This window comes from Parus major, chromosome 5, assembly GCF_001522545.3.
Source record: "Parus major isolate Abel chromosome 5, Parus_major1.1, whole genome shotgun sequence".
Classification (NCBI taxonomy): domain Eukaryota; kingdom Metazoa; phylum Chordata; class Aves; order Passeriformes; family Paridae; genus Parus; species Parus major.
The window spans coordinates 39440717-39463792 of NC_031774.1; the positions used below are offsets into that span (position 1 = coordinate 39440717).

General features: G+C 40.3%; 1 protein-coding gene across 21 annotated transcripts in view; it reads left to right on the top strand.

Annotated features, from left to right (window-relative positions):
* Window positions 1–23076, top strand: part of TTLL5 (tubulin tyrosine ligase like 5) — a 134802-nt gene that overhangs the window by 77202 nt on the left and 34524 nt on the right. The window contains exon 30 of one of the 21 annotated variants that reach the window (XM_015629966.3): window positions 13091–13631. The exons of 19 other annotated variants lie outside the window; for them this stretch is intronic. In XM_015629966.3, the coding sequence (XP_015485452.1) occupies window positions 13091–13169 (79 nt within the window). In that variant the 3' untranslated portion in view covers window positions 13170–13631. Of the gene's footprint in view, window positions 1–11809; window positions 12351–13090; window positions 13632–23076 lie in introns of those variants that run through there. One more of the 21 variants, XM_033515179.1, reaches the window with a different exon arrangement.

Genomic DNA, 23076 nt, shown 5'->3' on the forward strand with positions numbered 1-23076 from the left:
CCTTTCCCAAATGGGTCCTTCAATAGAAAGATTGTAATGGGATTTGGAAAGCTCAAGTAAAATTGTTCTTGTTTCATCAGTCACTACTTTTCATCCTGCCTAAAGAAGAGGAATGTGAGAAATGAATTCCTGGCCGGTTTCTGTTCCAGCACAATGTTTGCCTCAGGGGTTTATAATTATTGAGAGAAGTGGTGGTGATTCTGTTCTTGGACCCTATCCAGGCAAGCTATTACCCAATCCAAATAAAGAACCTATCCAACAGGTGTAAATAGCCTTCCCCTCCTACATGGCTTGGGAGAGCAGCAGCATGCAGGCTGTCCTAGAGCTTCCATTCCCTTTTCAGTTCTCTTTGCACCTTTGCATGGGCTCACAGACAGAGCTGTAAACCCCACCACTAATGCCCACAACTCCACTCTGAATGACTTCCAGGGCAGTGCCTCTTCTAGCATTGTGTGCATAGTTTAATGTCTTTAGTTAAAATTTTTGTTTTATTTTGTACAGTAATCTGAAAATACTTCAGGATTTTCCAGTTACAACTTCAAACCTTTTACGAGTCATTTAGTCTTTCATTACTTCAGTTGTTCTGTTTTTATCCTCAGAACAAGAGTCAGAAAGATTCCTTAAGACTCCCTATTGAATTATTTTATATTCATGTCTGCTTTTATTGAATGGCCAAAATACTGGGAGTTAAGAGTTTTGTGTAAATCTGGAAATGAAAAAAAATTCTTGAGGCGGTGCTGGATTACTTGGTCTGTGAACTTGTGTTTAATGAGAGAATTCCAAAAGGAAAATCAAGGTCGTGATACATGGAGATGGCTATCTTGTATTATAAATGCCTTTTTTGCTACTTGATTTGTTACATTGGAGCAAGCAATTCATAGAGGGTCATCTAATGGGTGTCAGCCTGTGCTCAGTGCTGGATGACTGAAGAAAAGCTTCCTGTTTTGTTCCATTGAGATTCTAGTCTATCAGTTACAGAATTCAGCAAGGATGGAAATGTTTTGTAAATGGATCTCTTATCTGGCTTGCACTTAGCTCCAGTTCCAACATGTGTATCTGAAGCGCAGTCCTCACTGTTATTTGTATGCCTGTGTGGTAAATTTAAGCTGTTTTAGTGCTGCTGAAGATTGTTAGAAAATTTTGGCTTGATGCTTGCAAATCTGTAGGATTCAGGCTATTCTTTTTGACAAATCATCTTCCCCTTTAATTCTCACTCTCCCAGTTCTGACTTACCTAAATGTATCTCAAAAGAAGGTATGCTTTATTTTGTTGATTCCTTTTTTTTGCATGAGATAAGGTGCCAGATTAGTAGTCTGCTTGCCAAAAGGCAAAGGAGGTCTTGGGTTTGTAATACAGAGACAGAGGACTGTTCTAGAAATGTTAAAATGTCTGCACTGCTGTGCATTTTGAGATTTCTTTTTGCCACTTCCTATAAGCATTGGTACTATTTCCACTCAAATGATGGCCTGGATTGTTGCTGCACCTCAGACAGAGAGGCCTGCAGGGCTGCACAAGAGGTGATATGTTCTAAGTTTATGTGGCCTTACTTCTGGCTACTGGGACATGACTGTCAGCCTCTGCCACATTTGCTGGAGACCTGCCTTTGTATATCAATGAAGTTATGCGAGATCTGTTCTCTCCTTTAATCCTTGTCCTGTCTCAGTGCCCTATCTCAGTTCCGTCTCAGCCTCTCACTCAGTCCATTGGGCAGGATTGTCACTCCTTCACATTGTGCTGTAAAGGCATTAAATGCAGTTAACATGTCTTGTAGTAGAGTTATTAAAGACTACCATATATAATTTTTATCACAATTTTAGTAATGTAATCTAAGACCCACAGCCATAAAAGCGATTCCTCATTATTCAGTGAAACTACGAGTCAACTGAAGCCAAGACCTTACTAGAGCTGCTCTTGAAAAAGCATTCTCCTGAAAGCATTCTTGGTTTCATAATAAAGGTAAAAAATCAGGTGTTTAACAGAATGAAACTTGCTGATTCAGAACATAAACTAGCTTTGAAGTACCTGTTAGCAACTAGCTGCATAATCCCTAGTTGTGAGGACAGTAGATGGAGGTTAGTAGAGGTTTCTGGCACTGGAATTTGCAGCTGCTATGCCGCTTGCTCTTTGAAAAAGACAGTGGATTTTGTCTCCAAGGATGGGCTCCATTGGTCACTAAATCTCTAAGACCTGGACCAAAACTATCAAGGAAGATTTCTTTCTAGCTGGTACAGATTTCTGTGCTTTCAGTGGGCACCTTGGATTCAGCAGTAGCTATCCTTGCTCATGTTCATCTTGTGGAATTCATTGGGGGGGCAGTAAATTGGCAAGAATTCAGCAGTGAAATGGTCAGTGTTTTCTCAGATCTCTGTTTCATTAGCTTCTCGCTCTTTCATAACATCTATCTCAAACCTGAAGACCGACCTTTCACTTCTGAACTGCTCAGCATATTTTTTCCTTGGATTTTCTGACAGACTTAGCAAATTTGGTTAGGGCAGGCAGGCAAGCTTCCTTGTCATTAGTCAGTTGGTAGAATGGCAGTCAAATTTGTATTAGAGAGCCTATGAATGGCTACTGCAGTCAGAGAAAAGGGATCTCCTCTTTTCCTTGCTTGACGTGTCTGAAATACTTCTTACCTCATAATTTCTGCCAATGTGCTCAGGTTCATCAAGAAATGTTTTGTTGGTAGACTTGTCTAATCTGGTTTAAATTTATATAAACACATGCCTTTTCAATTTTCTGATCTAAGGGGGTTTTAAGTTTAATTTACTCTGGTATCACTCTCAGTGATAGTAATAGCAACAGCTCTTAGGGCCTTGCAAGCTGTGTGCACGTACCTGCTGTATTTCCAGGTTCCCAAACAATCTCCGATTTGGGTATTTTCGTTTTTATTTTTCCTTGCCTAGGAGTATCAAATAGGGTGGAAAACCAGAAGATGCTGTCTAGACATTTATCATCTCAGATGCTTCTGGGTTGCATTGCATATATTTACTGCTCATGTACAAATGAACAATGTAGGTGCAGGAAATCTAGTACTACTTAAAAAGCTTCCTGTGCCTGCTCTAATAGAAAATATATGTTAATTTATATCCCAAAAATTCTACAGCAAAATGATTGTACAATCTGCTCTCTTGCACACCCCAGCTCACAAAGTAAGATTGCTGTGCTGCATCCTCTGAAAGTATCCCAAATCAGGACCTTGCTTTTAATTGCTGGCCTTCCTTAGCCTTGGCTGGGTAGTGGATACTTTTTATCCTTATTCCCTATCTAGTGCCTACTGCTGCTTCATGCCAGTTCCTTTTGCAGCAAGGGGTACATGTACTATGTGTTTTAGGTTTCAGATGCTCTGATCACACCAAGTACATATCCTTTGGACTTGTGAGGAAGAATCCCAGGTCTCTTTTGAGAGTTTTTTCTGATATTTGGGTTCTGTAGTTTCATTGAATCTTTGAGTTTTGCCAGAAAGACCCCAGACAGCAATCACCAGCTGTGGTTCACTGGTCTCAATCCTTTGTGTCAAAGGGGCAGTTGGCTGTGTTTGACATAAAGGGAAGGTGAAAGTGGCTTTGTTGTTTCCTCAGTTTTTATTTTAAATTTTGGAGTTGTGGAATGTGAGAAAAAATCACACTTGGACCCTGACTAGACAGGCTCAGAAGAGCAATGAGAAGAGGGAGAATGAAATAGACAAAAGATGTGCAGGGTGATTCTTACAAGAATAAAGGGTGAGCACTTGATGGGACAGTCTTGCTTTTTTGCAAGGCTCTTGAGCTGGACTAGGGTGGGCTTAGCATGGCAGAAGCAACATGGGTGTTGCAGCTGGGGCTGTGGGAGACAGTTAACTATGTATGGGCTTGCAGCAAGAAGTAAGCACAAGAGAATTCCCTGGGATGTTGTCAGCAAACACCAAGTTTTTATAAGAATAAGCCTCTTTGTATGTTATGTATGTGTTGCCTTGTAGTTCTGGGTTGGTGGTAACTTTATTCTCTTCCTAATGATTTTTTAAAGCTCCCTGAAGTTTCTTGCAAAGTGGAGGCTGCCTGACTGCTTTCTGGTGCTGCATTTGCCAAGTGTTCAGAGCCTATTTGTTTGTACATCTTTGCATCTAGGTGTAAAGGTACCTTGGAGGCTCAGCTATGCTGATGCCTCTGGGGGAAATGAAGGGGAGAAAGCATCAAGTGCTGAGGGTTAAACAGTAGGCCTTCAGTTCAGCTTGAGCAAACTGCAGTGACCTTAACACCTTCCTGGCTAAGCACTACAGAAGTGCCAGAGCTGCAGCCCAGCAGCACTGAGTCCAGCCCTGTGCTAGCAGAGCCACATGTCTGCTCCTTGTTCTCCACAGTGCTTTTTCTCTTCTCTTTTCTCTGTACTTTAATGCCTGAATTAATTACATTTTTTATTTGAGGTGGAGGAGTAGTTCAGGGTGGGTTCATTGATTTTTCTGTGACATCTGTCTGCATCGCCTCAGCAGCTCTGTCATGCTGATTCTACATGTGGTCCTTGGGAGGCAGCATTTCTGAGAGCCCAGAATTTGGGGTTTATTAATTCCTTCTAAAAGGAGGTTTGAGGAGGGCAGGTGGAAAATAGAACTACTACCTGGGTAGCTGTACATTTTTGCAAGTCACCCTGTTTTCAGTTTGTGCATGTTCTTCTCCCTCTGCACCTATGCATATTTGTGCATGTAACTCCTGCCTCAACACCCTCTTATTTTTTGTTGGGGTTTTTTTTTTCCCCCACACATGTCTCCCAGGGCCACCAGTGACAACTTGTTAAGTGTGGAAGTGAGGTGGCTGACTTACTTCAGAAATACATGGCTTGCCTTGTGTTTGTATATATATATACACACACACACACACACACACATATATATTAATATATATATTTGTGTATATATATATATATATACATGTATATATATATTTAATATATATATTGGTCACACTAAGGAAACTTGTTTTGTCAGGGCCAATTGCTCTCCATCCTGCTTGGAAATCGCTCTGGGCCTCAGCACCATGGATTGGCACAGTCCTCAAGGATCTCTGCTTCCCACAGCTAGGCCTTGGCTCTGTCTGTCTGGAGCCTCCAGGAGAGGAAAGGCGGAAAGCTCGTGACTTGCCCAGACAGTCTGAGGCCTGGCCCTGCAGCCTCAGCTCCCCAGACGCTGTTGAGTCGGACTTGGCTGGCAGCCGCCGCACTGTTACTTTTCCGAGGTAATAAGTGAGATTAATCACAGGACCCTTTCCAGAGGCAAAGGAGGTTTGTGCTGTGTGCAGGGAGAGACCATAGGAGCCAGTGCTGGGGCTGTGAGCTGGAGGCGAAAGCTGGGGCCTCACAGCAGGGCGGAGCAGGGCACCAGTGGAGTTGTGCAAGTGTGGCCTCTCTGCTCAGCTGCTTCAGGGAAGCATTGCTGGAGCCGCGGCCTCCCCGGTGTGGGAGCTGTGCTCCCTGGCTGAGCACAGGGGGCACAGCTTCTGCATTACCTTTGTCTGCCAGCCTCGGACAGTTACATTTTCTGCAAATAACTCAAAATCTGAGGGGGACCAGGCTTCTTTTTGAGTGCATGACTTCCAGAGTAGATAGGAGGATCTTTCCTTCTATTCCTTACAGCATACTATGGAGAGCAAGCAGCCCATGTTGACAGGTGGAGAGGACTGACAGGAGTCACCTATCTTCTCCCAGACCAATATTGCATAATTATTTTGGGTTTCCTCTTTGCTGACCTTACCTTAATGTAAACACAGGATTTGCTATCCTGGACTGGGCTGTTAGACTCCTCAATTCTCCCATCCTCTTCTTCAGAGCAACTATTTCCACTGTCATCAGTGCACAAAATGTTCTGATGGGCAGCAGGAAAATTCCCTTTCTGAGGGGGCAGCGGAGGAAATTCCTTTCTGGAGGGAGAGATAGATTTTGCCCTCAGACTACTAACAGCTGGCATTTATTTCTTGCAATGCTTTTTTCTACGTAGTCTAGTGTGGATATTGTCATTAATCATGTGTTTTACCTTCCACAAAAAATGTAGTCCCATTGAGTTGTAGCTTGGAGTTCCACAGGTGGTGTGCACTATGCAAAAGTTTCCTTTGTTCCCGAATTTTGCCAAAAATCTCCGTACCTGTAACAAGATCACACAAAGGCAAACAGAAATGCTTGATTTATTTTCTGCACTATTTATTCTCTATCTTTTTATCATCTCCCTTCTTGTTTGTCTCTCCTAAACTAAACAGTTCCATTCTTTTCAAATTCTAAATGGAAATCTTCCTTGCCCTCTAATAATTGTCTGGCTATCTTTATAGACATGACAAGAAATGAAAACAGTTCATCAAGAAGGGATAAAACATTAGTTTCATGTAAATAACACCAGTGTATCTTTAATTTCTATCTCAGCTTACAAATAGCAATATCTTGTTGGCTTCTGATCATACTAAACACTGAGATTTTTATTAATGCGTAGTTGTTTTCTTTAATTATTACAGTAAATGTTGAAGTGAGCAACAAGTATAAGTAGTTCATTTTTTCAGGGATTTTTTTTTTCCCTGTTCCTTGCTAGGCACCTCTTTTTTTCCTGCAGTGGTGGATTTTGTTGGCTGTAATGGAAGTTGCTTGATCTTCTCTGTTCTATTAAACGCCTCATTCAATGTGGAACAAATTGAAATCTTCCAGTGCCTTGCACTGCTTGACTCATAATGTTCCCCCACTTATCTCTGATCTTGGAGGTCTTTGAAATACACTGTATCAGTTCTAGATATTTCATGTTGCAAAGTGACCAGCACATCTTCCTTTCCTCCACATTTATTTAAACCACCCATTCACCATTGCAGTAGTTATTTTCCAGGGTGGTTTTCAGAGGGTTAATGTTCCTGTAGTTCTCATGGGGGACATCTACTCAGCTCCATACATTCTTGTAGGAATGAGGGGACCCTATATTCTGGTGCTTTGTAGGAGTGGCTGTGGCTACAGCAGGCTTCCTCTCCTAAGGAGTCCTGAAAGGGTTACAGGGGAGCCTTGGCTGTTTCTTTGAGCTATTTGGAAAGGACGGGCCTCAGACAGCTTGGCAGGAACCTGAGGCCCTGTTTTTTCCAGCCCAGCCCTTCCTTCTGCACAGAGCTGTCAGGGAATCCCACGAATGTCTGGTTTTTCCCCTCTCCTAATTCTTTTAACAATATTTTTATCCATCTGTGACTCTTCCTCACTCAAGGATCTCAAATTTTATCCATTGATCTGTCTTTCACTTGTATTTCACCTAGTGAAATACAAGTGAAAGCTGTGCTACCATGCCATAGCTGTTGGAATTAGTTCACAGTTGTGCAGCTGAGAAGGGCATTGGGAAGTTTTCCCAGAAGAATGTCCTTTCTGGCATTGATCTTAGGGCAGGTCCATCTGGCCTAACAACAGAGGGATTGAATGGGCCCATCTTTGAACTGTGCTGGTCCTGTGTGTTACAGTGAGGCACTCTGAAATCTTGGGGCTGCATGTTCTGTATCCTCCCTATCAGACATACAGAATGCTGCTTTATAGAAATGGAAATCCCCTTTGTAAGCCAGGCTTATGAAAGACAAGATAAGGTTAGTGACTTTTCCTTCATTTGCCTCATGCTCTCCAGGACTGTCCTGAAGTTGAACTCACTGTGAATATTTTGGGGATTACTAAGTCTGCCCTGTACCTTTTCACTTCAAGAAAATGGAAGTGTATGTGAGGAAAGGAAGTTTGGTTACTCCTGAGAGCAAAGGTCTTGAACAGCTATGTTGAAGGCATTGGTGTTGTACAACTGAGGAAGAGAAATTAAATTAGGATTATACTGCTATCTCAGTAAGCCTGTCCAATGCTGGGAGTAGGGTGTGATCTGAGTTCCATGTAGAAAGATTTCCAGAAGGCAGCCCTCCTGTGGGGCAGTCTCTGGACAACCCTTCGAAGTCAGGAGCCAAAGGGCCTGGAATCAAGCTCAGTTGAGTTTAAGGGTTTCAGTGACCAAGTACAAATGCCAGAGCAGGAGGTAGCAAAAGGGGCCAAAGGGTTTTCCTTCCTACTAGGCTTTGTTTTGGAGCTATCTTCCATTGTACTGTGAGCTTTCCACCAGCAATGCACGTTCATATTTTCCATCTATACCAAGGTCATGCTTGAGCTTGGCTTCCTCAGGACAAACAATCTTCTTTCTGGTGTTTTTTACTGTGATATAAATGGGAAATCCCTGCAAAAGCACAAAGAAACCCCTTTCCTGTCCCTGAAAGTGTTAGTTGGCCTTTCCTTTAAAGATTCTGCTTTCACCTAGTTTCCCCTAACTTTCTAACTGGTAAAGTTTTGTAGCTGACACCAGAGTTTGCAAATTGCATGCTGTTGGCTCTTTGTCAGTCTGTTATTCTCTAGGGTTTCTCTGGACTGCAGGTATCAAGCAGCAGCTTTTTGTGAACCATGAAGGGATCCAGTGTTTAACAAGAATGTCTTTTGAAAAAGGGGAAGGGAAAAATGTAAAGAAGTCAGGATTATTTCAGTTCCCCTATGTATGTGGTGACAGCTTTGCTTGGTGATCCTGTTCAGTCGGTCCTAGGGGTAGGTGTGTTGTTTAGTTGGAAGAAGATAAAGCACCCAGAACTTCACTGCGGAGCACCAACTTTTTGTTTAGGGACTACTGTGGCTTATAATAATGAGTAGCATTTTTGGTTACTAGCACTTTTTTAGTCTCTACCCAGCACTGGATACTGTCAGCCACTGAGTAGTTTGACCAAAATGCTCTGGGTACAAGAACTTTGATTGGTACAGAGCAAAGAAAGCTCATTCAAAAAAAACTTGTTGCTGGATTGTCCAGAACCAGTGCCAATTACAGGAATATTTAAATGTGCTGTGTAGGCTGGACTGCGCAGTATCAGGATGGAAATGTCAAGAATCCTTTATTACAAGCAGTTATTTCTAGGATTTCATTCTGTAACAGTAGTTGAAAGGTATGGGTTTTTTTTTTAAAAAAAGCAGAGGAATGTGGACAAAAAAAAGGTAGATAGTGCTAAAAGATACCAGTTTCCAGACACTCTGCTATTGCATACATGGCATTTTTATGAATATTTTTTACCCAAGAACTGTTCACAGCAAACCAGGTGGGGAGATGCTAGGCCAGCCTGGCTGATTCAAATCTATTTAAAACTGGCATTGAGACAATAACCTTTAGTAAAAGGAATTTAAAACTAAGAGAGCTCTGCTGGATGGTCGGGCGTGTGAGCAGCTCCCCAGGGAAGTGGGGAGCCTGCCAGAGTGGTTGAAAAATACTCTTGGGCACACGGTGTTACTCTTGGGGTGTTCTGTGCACAGCCAGGAGTTGGATGTCAGTGATCCTTGAGGGTCCCTTCCAGCACAGGATATTCTGTGATTCTGTGTTGCTTGGCTTCTTCGTTTGAATTTCAGATTGCATCTGGCTCAGCACATGTCTTTCACTCTCCATTCTATCTTTCTGCTCTCTGGCACATGGGACTTAACTGAAAAGCTAGTCTAAGATCTGGCAGTGCTGCACATGCTATTGGCAGCTGCCTGGGCAAAACTCATCCTTTAAAGCAAAAGGGCTGTGACTTTCTTGGTCCAAGCCTTTTGTATACATAAAAATTTCTTTATTTGCTTGCTGCTGGGAAAAAAAAAATAGAATCTTCTCTGTGAAGAGTGTAGCCAAGTTGGGCCATGAATGTTTTCAGTGCTGAAAATTTGAGTTTTCTCAAAATTCAGCTGAGAAAATTTTTGTATTTAGTAAATGTTGTCAGTTAGACAAGGGAATGAATGGTTGGATGGTGGGGAAGAGGGGTTTCTGGAGGTTTTATTCTGGTTTCTTATTCTTGTAGTTTTGTTAATAAACTTTATTCCTTTTAAGTTTTAAGCTTGTTGCCTTTCTCCTAATCCATATCTCACAGTGAGAAATAAGTAAGTTTTCTAGTGATTTTTTTTAGCTAGTGCTTTAAAACCACTACACTATTTTAAAAGGAGGAAGAAATCTCAAGTATGGATCATCTGTTTATTTTTTGATGTTGGTATAAAGATGCTGGTGGGTAAAGAGGTGTCAACTTACCTTCATTTAGCATTTTGAAAAGGTGATTTTATAATCTTAACAGCAGAGATTTGAAATTGAGTAAGTTTAGGAATTTTGTTTCTTGGTATACTGGTACTTAGTTCAGAAAAACTTTTCATATTCAAATTCTGAATTTCAAATGAGAATTTTTCGTTACTTATTAAGGAAAATGTACCTCTTAGCAGAGTGACTTATACTTTGCATTGCAGTTTCCTAAAATGTCTCAAGCTGTGGTGTTAGAAAAAGCTTGAAATAACTTGTTAGAAAGAATGTTCTGTTCGATAAATTTCTGATCTCAGCTCTACTAGACACTTGGGTGTGATTCTTTGACAGTCTCATAATACTAAAGATTCTGGCTTCTCTGTAAATATCTTTGGGTGGATCGTAATAACAACAATTAAAGGCTTTCTGATTCAGGCAGTCAACATGACAAAGAGAACGCTATCTCATCTTTTGTGAAGAAATCAGTAAATTGAACCATATATGTTAGAGATTTGAGCACAAGCCCAAAGACTCAGCCCCAAAAGTGATTCTTCATAGACTTTGGTGTTCTTAAGATTCAGTGCTTTGATGAACACATCCCTTTCCGAAATGGAACTGCATATAATATCTCCAGGATATTCTCCAGGAGAGTGAGATTTAGGTTTCTACTATCAGTGTTCCCCCTAGCCTTCTGTTTTCAAAATTCCTTACCAGAAAATCAAGGAAGTTTAGAGTTATCCCTTAGGAACAATTTCAACAAAGGCTGCCAGTTAAAATTTTTTGGAGCAGCTGTCTTTCATAGAGTTTGGTTTTGCTTATTGACAATTTGCTTATCTTTCTTCAAAGCTGCAAAACCTCAAGGAGGAGCTGCGTTTTAATGTGGAATTAGTTTTGCTAAAAAGTCAATGGGAGTAATAACTTCTCTCTTATCAAAGTTCACAAATATTTTAATTATTTAAATTTCTGTAAGTAAGCACATATAATACATTTTAAAGTATTAAGTAAAATACTAGATACTGGTAAAATAATTCTGAAAACCCAGTTTTAATAGTTGGATTATTCTGGTATATTTAAAGAAACTTGGATCCAATCCATCTTCATTCATTTAAATATTTTGTTTTTCTGTTCAGGACATTGTTTGCATAACTGATTTTTGTTTTTTCAAAGGTCCAAGTTATGTTTTCATTTATTTCTGAAATCCTGCTTTCCTGCTGCTGATAATAACGTCAATGATTTAAATATGAAAGCATCCTCCACTGTAAAGAGAACAAAATTTATACATCAGTTTCTAGGCTGTTTTGAGGTATAGAGGACAGACTGTGGTTCATGTAGTACAGAGGTTTTCTCTCTTGATATTTTCTTAGTAGAAAAAAAAAGTTAACATTGTATGTTCTCTAAAGCATTGCAGATCCTGAATGTGAGTGTAGACATTACTGAGAAGCATTTCTGTGAAAGGGAAAAGAGCTGTGGTTCTGGGTATTTTGCTGTTTGTGTTTCACTCTGAGATTACCTAAACTTCTGGTATCATGTAGCACTGTGAATTGTTATGCTTGTTGCTACACAAGGCATAGTTGTTTGTGTATTGTTTGTCAAAATCTCACTCTGGTGTTCATGGTGTTGTATGTGAATATTGTTTGGTAGCAAAATCAGGTACTGACTATTCCTGTCATTTAACAGTGTTACCTTTGTGTGAGGGCTTGCTTACTGTCTTATACTCCAAGTGGTCTCTAGAGTATTGAACAGAGTATACAACATGAAGGTTAACCTCTTTGCAAATGTTTCTGTGTTCACCTTAAGCCTTCTGGAGGCCATGTTTGGACTCTTATCTGCCTGTACTGCAGATGAATTTTCTCTGAGAAGTACCAGTTGTGGCCTTTGAGTCTGCTCTATTTAGGAATCTGCTGAAACATCATGAAAGACATGAAGTATGAAGAAGCAGCATATAATGGAGATTTCTTGATGGACACTTATTTTCCTTGCTTGATGCTTCTTATCTGTGATAGGAAGAAGGTCTTGAAAGGACCTTGTTCCATGAGTAGTGTGGATATTTTAATCTGCCCTTTTAAGGGATTTGCATCTGCATCTTTGATGTGTTCATGCTCAGAATTACATGCAATCACTTGATGGAATTCCTGGGGTAGAGATTCTGTGGTTCCCATCTGTGTTCCTAAGTTTGAGAGCTTCTGACTAATTATGCAATTTTCTCTGTACTTGTAGGAAACAATTTCATTTTGGCTCTAGAAGAAGGGATTGGGTTGGAATGGAATATAGGATTGCATAACTTTTTTCATGTTAAACCGCAAATTCTGCAAATAAAAGCTATTGCACTTCCTCTGAAGATACCTACTCTTGGCTTTTGGTTTTCAGAGTCAGTAGAATATTCAACCCTAATATACAGTGCAAAAAGACCTATCAATTGAAAGGCTTACCCAAAATCTGTCATTAATGAATCCAGCAAATGTGCATCTCTAAGGAAACAGCACCATTCCTAGATGCCTATTCTCAAACCCCAAGGGGAAAAGATGGACATAGCATGCAGTTGGAATGTCCAGCAGAGCTGGTACAACTGCATCATAGACTTTCTGCCCATGCTGAAAGAGATAACATCACAAATGCAGGTGCCTGGTCAAATGGAGATAATCTAAAAGCTTTTTGCTAGGTATTGCAAACAAAAATAGTGTTTACAGTATCTACCTCCTATCCTACAGTAGTAGGTAGAGACAGAAATGTCATAAAAAATACTTTAGGCAGTGGGTGATCAAGTGAGTTTTGTGCAACTTGAACATCTTCTGCAGACAGGATCTGACAGAGAGGGATCTTTAAATGAATGCTGGACAAGTCTGGGAATTGCGTTTTAAAATGTGCTGTCTCATCTCTTGGTACTATACAATATAATTATCTTAACATCCTTTTACTCATCTTCCTCTAATGAAAGACTTTGTCTGTCATCAGATGTATCAGTTTCCTGGAGAAAGATTTTATTGACCCAGTTTACCAAGATAAGCCTGAGCCTTTTCTGTAGTTTCAGAGGTTTAATTACAAATTTCCTGTTCTCAATGCTCAATTGTTTTTTGTCAGCCGGCCTTCCTGGTCAGCACGTGTGTTGCTGCCTGCTGGGGAAAAGAAGACAACTGAACGATTTGTGGCTCTTCGATGATTTTCCACTGCACCACCTGTTTTGGAAATGGTTGTAGAATTGCCAAACACACTGGAGTGGTTACGTGTACCAGCTCCTAAAGAAGCTGAAGGGGAGGAGTAGTCCTTGCCTGATGGGTTTTCAAAGGGAGTGGAGACTTTGATGTTCTGTTTTAGCAGCTGCTAGATATAGTACCTCAGTCCTATGTAGCACTTGTGGCCCCAGGCCACAATGCATTTCATGCATTGTATTCTTCTTTACACTGCCAGAATGGAGAGAAGAAAATAAAATAAATTAAACCAAGAGTATGGGTATTAGCAATAATGTTGCTTTCTAATATTGTGCATTTTGAGTTATAGTGCCTTGTGTCTCATGCCAGTGAAGTACCTTGCACTTAACTGGGCCTATTAGAGTAAGAAATTTATTTCACTTCAGCTTTCTTTGCCTTTTTAATTGTTTTTTCCTCACCTCTTCTGTTTTATGTCTGCTTCCAAAATAATTGTAGTGATTTTAGTATTTTGTTCTGTAATGACCACATAAAATAAGCAGTGATATACATATACTGTGCACCAGAATTCTTTGCTGAGTTTAGAGGGACTGGATCATCTTTCCAGTAAGGATTGAGGGAGACAGAGAAATGTGCTGGCTAAACCAAGGCTTCATATAAAGCCTCTGTTAAAGCAGGAGCAGACAACAGTCTGCTGTATCTGCTGAAGGCACTTTGCTGGGAATTTCCCCTTTTCTCACTTAACTCTTCACTGCCAGAAATAAGATGCTGTAACTCAATTTATTCTACTAATATTGAACTGCTTGGTGGTAATGTGAACTCCTCTGATTTTGCTTGTTGAAATATTGGTTTACTGGGAATGCTTCAGGCTGAGCTCTGTTTTCAGATGAAGAGTCAGATAGATCCCAATAGTAGGAGTGGAAGTGGGACTGTATTCTGTGTAGTTTAAAACGAGAAGGCCAAAATTGTGGTAAACTGGAATGGTCTCTTTTACCAAGGCAATACACTTCTGTGGTACTTATCTCTGAAGGACAAAGTCCAAAAAAAAAATGGGGAGATTCTCACTCTGCAGTACTAGGTTTTCCAGGTAAGGCTGTATAAATAAATACAAGCCTCTCTAGTCTTTTCTTGCAGTTCTTTATAATACAATTCTGGTATGTCATCACCCAGGCAATAAAGGGGGACAGATGCATAGAAATTTTTGGGAAGGAAATGTCACTATTTTTTTTTGTCTTTGTTCCAGTTCTGGCTATAGAATTTGTAAATTTTTAATCTTCCCATATTAAAAATCACTAGCACCTAAATCAAAATTAAACCTGCCATTCTTCTCTCAAGTTTTTTCTTAGGCATTTTAGCTATCAACAAAACACAACATATTTGTTCTTTTCTGAAAAGTAGTTTCCTCCAAGTAGGTTGCCTCTTGAGGATTATTTAGAAGGAGCACTACAGACCTGGAAAACTTCTGTCACTTTTAGCCTGAGAAAATTATTGCTAGGAATTTATGCTACCTTGGTTTAAACAATAAGCACTTTTGTAAAGTATCTTCCATTACCTCTAAGGAAGTTGGGTGGAGTGAGGGACAAAAAGCACTTACTTTTGACAATACAAATCCAGTACTTTGTGGCCATCAATGAGGGCTTGCAGTGATTAAAAAAAAAGAAAGAAAAAAAAAAAAGGCTGAAAAGGCTGTAAAACAAAGCAACATCTGCTGTTGCTTTGGTGTCACTGTGCCATGCTGCTGTTAGGATGGCTGAAAGTCTGTATCATGATAGTATCTATCTGTGGTCTCTGCATAAGTAGCCTTTTTTCTTATATTTTTTAATTTCCTGCAATGTGTGGGATAGGATGGTCTCAGCTATGCAGCATGTACAGTCACTGGGCCAGCTTCTTCAATAAGTAACAACCCTTGCTAGATTCTCTCTGTATCTGAGCATATTCCACCACCATCCCCCGATGATCCCCATTATGTTTAACATAACTACTTTGTTACAGGCTTTAGGAAGTGTGTGCTGTCACAGACACAGTCACTTCTTCCTCTAGTCCATTATTAAATGTTCAGGGAGCCACAGCAGGTGAGTCAATCTTTGTACAGGAGGTGGAGGTAAAAGAATTCTCCCTTAGCTCCAGAATAAACTGCTGCAAAAGGAACCTGAGGAGGAAAAAAATTCAGTTTAACAGGTGGGATCACTCTCAGATACAGTCTATTTCATGTTATACCTTGTTACCTTAGAGGAATGCCCTTGAGGGACAAGGAAAGCAGAAAATACATATGCATATGCTAGAGGCACCACTTTGCTAGCATGTGGGTATTGTCAGGCTTAGGGGACTGCGAGTCTATCTTTCTATTGGGAAACTAACTCAGCTTCATTGCATTGGATGTAGGTTGGTAAAATTCAGTTGTTTAAGGGTAAAGGTCTCTTTATGATCTTTGCCTTTGTATCAGTGCTTGGTGAATTATTCAGAAACAAGAGACTATTAACTGCAAGCCTCCAGCCTCACAGCAAACATCCAGAGAAGTGACCTTCAGTTCTTGTTTTGTATTTTTTGTCTTCTTTTACTTGATTTCAGCAGCTAGATATTACACAGCTTCAGTTGTATTACTGAATGGTGGCACAGCAGATGCATCTTACTGGTGCCATGCTATTTCTCTACCTCTTTTACCTGGAACATTTATCTTAATATAAGTGTGGCCAGCTGGCTTTCAGGTGACACTTTCCACAATCCCTGATTAGGTGAATTTGTAGATGTTTGCTCAGGAAGTGCAGAACAAATTCTGGCTTTCCCTTTAGGTATATAGATGATAAATGTAGAGGTATTGCTTCTTTTTGAAGTTCTCTTACCTAGCTATAATTCTTGAAATGTATAGTCACAATGTCAGGCAACTGTATACTTTAGCTGCATTGTCCCCATAGACAGATCTTCTAAACTGCCAGATTTATCAAGTCTTCTCTAAGAGACACTCATAAGAGAGTATTCATCTACCACATAGCAAGGTGATAGTTGTACTGGATATCAAGCCAAGTTAATTGCTTTAATTAATTACAGCACAAATTTTGTAGAATTTAGAGGCTTGACATGCTCCTTAGAGGTTTTAGTGTACTGGATATTTAATATTTAGACAATAAAATTGCCAAAGTGCATGAGATGTCTGTACTACTTGGTCATATGGCACAAATTTTGTTTGGGCCTCAAGTGGTATGAGATCTGGACAGCACAACCCTAAGGAATCCTGAAGGGCCTCTAGTGTAACACCATCCTGTGCTATGTCTTTTGGGATACTAATGGTGGCAGGGGCATTTAGCTCTGGGCAGGAGTAGGGCTTTGAATAATCTCCCCCATCTCATGAATCCTAATCCTACAAAACTCAACAGCCTGTTTTATGTTTGTTTGTTTATTCTTCTCAAATGCTCTAGATTTCACCAGTTTAGCCCAATTGTAACTTTTCACTTGCCTCTTGGGATTTAGAGAGGAGCCTGAGCTTCTTTCTTCATTCCCCATTTTCTTACTCATTGGGATCTTGCAGCTGCTGCTTGAGCACATACAGCAAAGAGCACCACACTCCAGGAAAGCATACACAGGAGGAAGCTTAATGGAAAATATGAAAGGGAAAAAAATGTGTTTGATGGACTTTTAATATAAAAAGGGGTAAGACAAGAAAAGGAGGAGGGGGAGATTTATTCACTGTAATAGGAACCAAATGTTGGCTGGGATAGCAGCTACAGTCTCACTCTTTCCCTGTAAACTCTTTGAGCGGCTTTACAAAGGCATTACAGGGTGCAGGGCTAATTTAGTGGTCCTGACTTAACCCCTGCCTCTCTAGAGAGAGGTAAGGAGTATGGGATTTTCAGGGGAGATTAGTGACTTTAATTACAGGCTCAGTCAAAAGCATATTCTAGACAGGTAACAGTGCCCATTTACTGATTTCATCCTTGTGTGCTACTGTTGTTATCCACCCGTAAAATGCAGAATCTGCTTGCATAAAGCACTAGAAAAGGCTTTATGTCTAGAAATAAACAGAGCCTGTAAGTCTTTTTCAGTTTGGTTTTCAATAAACTTGTCTACAGTGAAGGAGAAAAAGTAGAAGAATGTCGTTATAACTCATGTTCATCAGTTCGGTCCACTTGATTCATGCTAGGCTTTTTTTAGAATGGAACCTCCTCAATGAGGAGTACCTTTCCCACCTCTAAGTGATACAACACCACATCTAATTTTCTTGTACTCTGGGTTCTGTGAAGTGTGTATAGTCAAACCAGAAACTCTGCCTGGACTAGGATAAGTGATCAAATTTAAGATGGCACTTAATACATGTTCTTGGTCTGAATGATTTAGCTTAATAAATGAAAATCAAGACAGTACAGTGAGGTAAATTAATTGGGTCCACCCTGTTCTATCTGAACTTCCTTAATTAATTAATACTTTAAAACTGGGGGTAGGGTGTGTGGGACCACACAACACAGTTCAGGCAGTTGCATGTCAGAGTTAAGCAGGTCATCCTCCCCAAAACTTGATTATGACAACAAAATGATACCAGGTGTCTGTTTTAGTCTTACTGTATGTATTTCTTGCTGTTAAAATATTTTTTGCAGGCTCTAACTGTGTTTGCAAGTGTGGAAATAGGTGGAAAGAAACATGAAGCCAGAAGAGCCTTCCACTCAGTAAAGCTCAAGCCTGTGTTTGCACTAATTGAGAGGAGAAAGGCTGTGTGATTTTGTTGGTCTAGATCACTTGGAGGAGATGTGCTCGGTTATCTTCATTACCTTTCCAGTGACCTTATGTGAGCCACAATAGGATGAAGACACTGAACTTTGCAGTCAGATGGCTGTTGGTTGTCTTCTTGATTCAGCCTTTCTGCTATTGAATTTCAGAGATGCCATGTGTTATGAGAAGGAAAAAAAAAGTGTTGTTTACCTGCCAAGTATTCCCCAGATCAGAGAGATTGACAGTATTTTGTAACAGGCATGAAGCCAAGGATGCTACTAGGGGCCCAACAGAAATTGTCTCCACTGAAGGGTAAATACTTGGTTTAATTTGCTGAGACTGGCACATTTAGTGCTTCTGATTGATAATACCAGCTAAATCCAAGAGTAGCTGAGATAGGTTAGGCCTTTCTTGAAGAGGTTTTCCAGTGCTCCATAATCTCATTCTTCCCTTCCTCTCCTAGACTACCAGAAGGCTATTTTGATGCACCTCATTTTTAACCTAGCAGGTTAGATACTTAACACTCATGACCTTGCCTGTATATGAAGACCTAGGATGTCAAAGGCACTTAATTCCTGATCTTCATTGCCTTTGTTATGAGAAGGTATGTTCCAAAACCCAGGTTTATCAATGGCAGGGAAACAGCAAGAATAATTTTCAGAAGCTAGGGAGCAGGAAATAAATTATCCAGCAACATACAGCAGGAAAGAAGGAAGCCTGTGGATTTTGATAATAGTTGTAGAAAAAAAGTGAAGGAGCAAGGAGGCAGTGGGCTTTCCTTGTATAGCTATTGTGGATGCACATCTGGAATAATAAAGTGGAAAAAGTTCAGAGAAAAGCAATTCGCAATCAAGGCCAGAAGGGACTGAGTTGAGGAAAAAGAAGGGACCTAAGTGTGCCAAGGCTGGCTGAGCTCAAAGGAGGCATAGTTCTAGTAGTGAAGGTTTAGTCCTGAAATAGGAGGAATGTCATATAATAAAACAGTGAAAACGAAAGTTTAATTGGGAATGTTTGGGAAAATTCTTCATCCTGAATGCATATCTGCTTGTGAAGTTGTGCAGCTGAGCGTGACACATGGACTCCTACAGCCACTGAAACGTGTTGATCCTGCACCACAAGGAGATAAGCTGGATGCTTTTGCTCACATATTTGTTTCTGAGTAAAATTCTTGTAACAATATCAGTTCTCTCAGCTGAAAGGGGGAATTGTGAGAATAGCAGAGGGGGACTCCTGACATTTGCTAGATATTATGCATATTAAAATGTTCTGGAATGCTTGAATTGTGCCTCTGGTAGCTCTTACCATTAACCTGTGAATGGATTTGGAAATTGTAGTTAAATGCACAAAACTTTTCATGTTTTTTGCCTAAACCAACTCAGTCCTAAGGTTTTGTGCAAGGATATTATGCATCTTCTGTCTTCTTGTGACAGAAATATACTGATGGTAAGAGCCCCTTCTGTAGGTAAAAGAAGCTTGAGCTGCTGGGAAAAGGGGGAGCTGTAGAACTAAAGGCTGAAGCTATTTCATAATGCCTCATCAATAATAGGGGAAAGTTTGATTGGTGGTGTGTGGCAGAAACTCTCCTGCATCTCTACACCACATCTAGCATGGGAGATCATACTTTTCACTTTGAACTGGATTTGAACCCGAAATGCAGTTCTGCAGGTTTATGTGCCGATCCATCCTTAATAAGCCGCTCATTAACTTTAAAAGCTTTTCCTTAGCTTCTCTTGAAGAGTACAAAAGGAGATTGCAGGTCAGGTGATGGCATCCTCATTTTATACAGGCCAGCTGCTTCCTGCCCCTTCCCTGTCTCCAAGTACCTGTACCATGGCAAGTTCTGGACAGCTCCCAGTGCTTCAGATCTCCAAAATCCCAGGCTTAGCTTTTTTAGAAATATTCAAAATGCTTTGCTTGCCCCTGGTGTTTTGTGAAACTATTTTTCCTTACTTCTGTAACACAGCTCATGCTATGTTACAAAGCAGGAGATTTTTAGAGGCTTACATGTTCCAGCAATCAGAGCTACAGTCCTTGCTAAAATGTAGACTCTTGCTGACTAAACTGTGCCAAAATCACTCTTTCATAGACACTCCTGATAACAGCAGAGGCCAGGAGTGGACCACTCTCAAAGACTTGTTGCTCTGGTTTTCAGATTTTAATTTACTGCTTTTGAAGCTGAGGGGAAGGAAAGAGGAAAAAAGACAAAGAAAGGCCTTGAGGCAAGTGAGAGGCCCAAAACTCCTGCATCCCAGCCAGGACCCCAGCATCCTGGGCTTCATCCCACTCTGTTTATCATTACTCTGTAGCCAGTCCCAATCTAGGACCTATTGTTAGGGATGGAAGAAGCACACAGTGTGCCAAAGAAAATGTTCTGTGTTTTTCTGAGTGCCTGAACATAAGTCAGCAGGATGCTGGGAACTGCCACACTAGACAAAATCATTAGTTACTATGCCAACTACTTTCTAGCAGCTGGTGCTCACTAAGGATTTTTACTGAAAACTTCCTAGACTTGTCATACCATGTGAATGCCCTTTGGGAAAGAAACTGCTGCCCAAGATTGTCTTGCATTCTATGGCAAGGTGAGAGCACTGATTTATAAATGCACTGGGTTCCCTTATTGCCAGCAATGGCTCTTGTTCCTCCTTAGTTCCAGCCTTTACGGGAAAGGATGCAAAGTATTTTCATTGTCAGATTGTTTCCTTGTTTAGTAGGAAAATAATTGTTTTCTCAGTTTGCTAGACCTCCAGACATTCTGATTTCTGCTATGATGCTATCATAGCAGCATATCAGTTCTCACAAACTAAGAAGGGTTAAACAGAGGAATATTCTTCATGAATGATGAAGCTTCATTTACGCAGTAATTTGAGCCTAGTTTGCATTGCCTTTCAATGAGATGTAGACACTTTTCAAGTATTTCAAAAGTGCCTTCTTTGTGAGTGATATATGGAGAGCATCAGAGTACTTCATGAATTGGTATTGTTGCCTGCCACACAGGGACTAGTATCAAGCAAGTGCCCAGCTGTGCCATTGGAAGAGGGCTTCAGTTGAAATATAAATGTAAGCCTGATGTGTCATTCTTTTAGTACAGACTTGCTGTTTGTCCTATAGTTTTTGTAACTATGAGGTCCTCTGTGACTGGTGTTCTGGGGTCTGGTCTTGTCTACAAGAATTGGAATTCCCTTGAAATTCTTTTGAAATGGAAACAGAAGACAGCTCTCTCCTTTCTTGTAAGAGCTGATAATCACATCCCTTCTGTTTGGAGACTGGATGTCATAGACACTTTTTTTCTGTCATCAATGAAAAAATGCATTAAAATTTTATTAGTGTTTAGTATTTTAGTACACTGACATTAGTTTCTAGTATAGGTGTAAGTAGTTGATTGCATAAAGGTTGCTTACATCAGAAAAGAGCTGACAAATCGGAAAAGGGAACTAGAATAGAAAAGTAGTTTAGAACCAGAAAACCTGGAGATGAATGTATCGTGTGCCAGCCCTTTTGGACTGGATCCAAATCATAATCACATTGTGATTTGTTGAAAATAGTCTCACAATCAAACCTGTATCTTTTGTGGTACAAAAAACTGCAGCAGAGAGGTTTTATGCTGTCAGTGATTTGGAAGAGAGAATTCTGGCCTAGCCTTTATGAAAACTACAGTTGAAAGAAAGGAATACAGTGGGTTTCTTGCCAAGAGCACTGAGTAGCCTGAAGAGCTGCTGGAAGGACAGAATCTTGCTTACAAAGGATGGGCCATAATTCCAAAGGCTGAGATTTCCTGTGCATAGCGAAGGCCTGAATCCTGGCCAGGTCTCTAAACTAAGCAACTCATAAATAATTCTGAGCAAGCTGTGAGAAGATTGCTCACAACCAGCCTGGCTGACAAAATGAAACCAAATCTTTTCTGGTGGCACAGGCAGGAATTTCTATTTCCAATTTGAATGTGCGTGCATCCATGCCTAAATCTGTTGTCTGTACATGTGAAGTAATGAATATTCAATCATAAGTGTTCAAACAATAATCCTCAATTGAAAACAAGCAGGTCTGTGAGTACTGACTCTACAATCTTCATTTCCTTTAGGGGTGTGGAGGTTTTTTTCTGGTTATTTTTGGCTTTCCCTAAAACAGTGTAAGTTTTGAGAAAGCTTTTAATTCAGTTTGGGGTATTTATACAATCTCCCTAACAAGTGAACTCTTTAATATCCATTAAGGTGTGAGGTCCTCTACAGTTGTTTTGCAGCCTTCGTTATGGTGCTGAACCTGTTGTAATTTCCTTAGGCAGAACTAATTTCTACTTTAGGGTGCAAAAGTGTTGTCATGCTTTAATAAATCATCCGACAGGCAGAGACTGAAAATAGGAGATGCTCCGTGGTGCATTCCCGTGAGCTTGGCAAATGGACTGAGAGCTGGAGCGTGTCTCTGGCAGCACTGTTCTGGGTCTCAGATCCTAAGCCTGTTCTGTACCAGGGCAACATCAGCTTAGTTGTAATATCAGCACTCGATAACTTGTTATGTGGGGACTTCACAAAACTGCAGATGAAAGATCTCGATAAGAAAGTGGCCCCAAGACTGACAAATACACTGGCTTTCTGTTGTCAAGTATTGTATATTATAGAAGGTTGAAGTTGTCTTTTGCAACATAATGCATAAATGCAGAATAATGCATTTACTTTGATTTCTGTCTGTAAATAAGGAAAACCCATTGAAGCCAACGGAGGCATATTCAATCCAGAATGATTCTGCTGGCTGTGAGGATAAAGTCTGCTTAGGCAAGCAACAATGTTGTCAATATAGTCAATATAAAAAAAAAGTGTAGTTTTGCTCTCATGTGGAGAGAAGGTATTGGAACTGCAGGGAGTTGTGTATAAGACTGTGCCACAAGAAAATCTTGGCCAAAGATTTGTGGTTTTGTTTGGTGTTTTTACATTTAGTTCTTCCTGAAGGTTTAGTAATGTAGTTTCAACAGTGCTTTCCTGAGTAAATTAAGCCAAGTTTACCTGGGCAATATTATGTCCAGTACATTGGTTGAAACTGAAAAAGTGAATTAAAGCAAGTTAGAAACCGAGTGAGAGAATCTGAGAGTTCACTGAATTGGACAAAGGTTGGAGAAAGGCAGCAATCTTGGTGCATTTTTAAAAAGTCAGACTTAAGTATTTTTAATTTCATAACAGTAAATCATTTGCTAGATATCTAAAAACAAAAGAATGAGAATCAGGGAAATGTTACTAA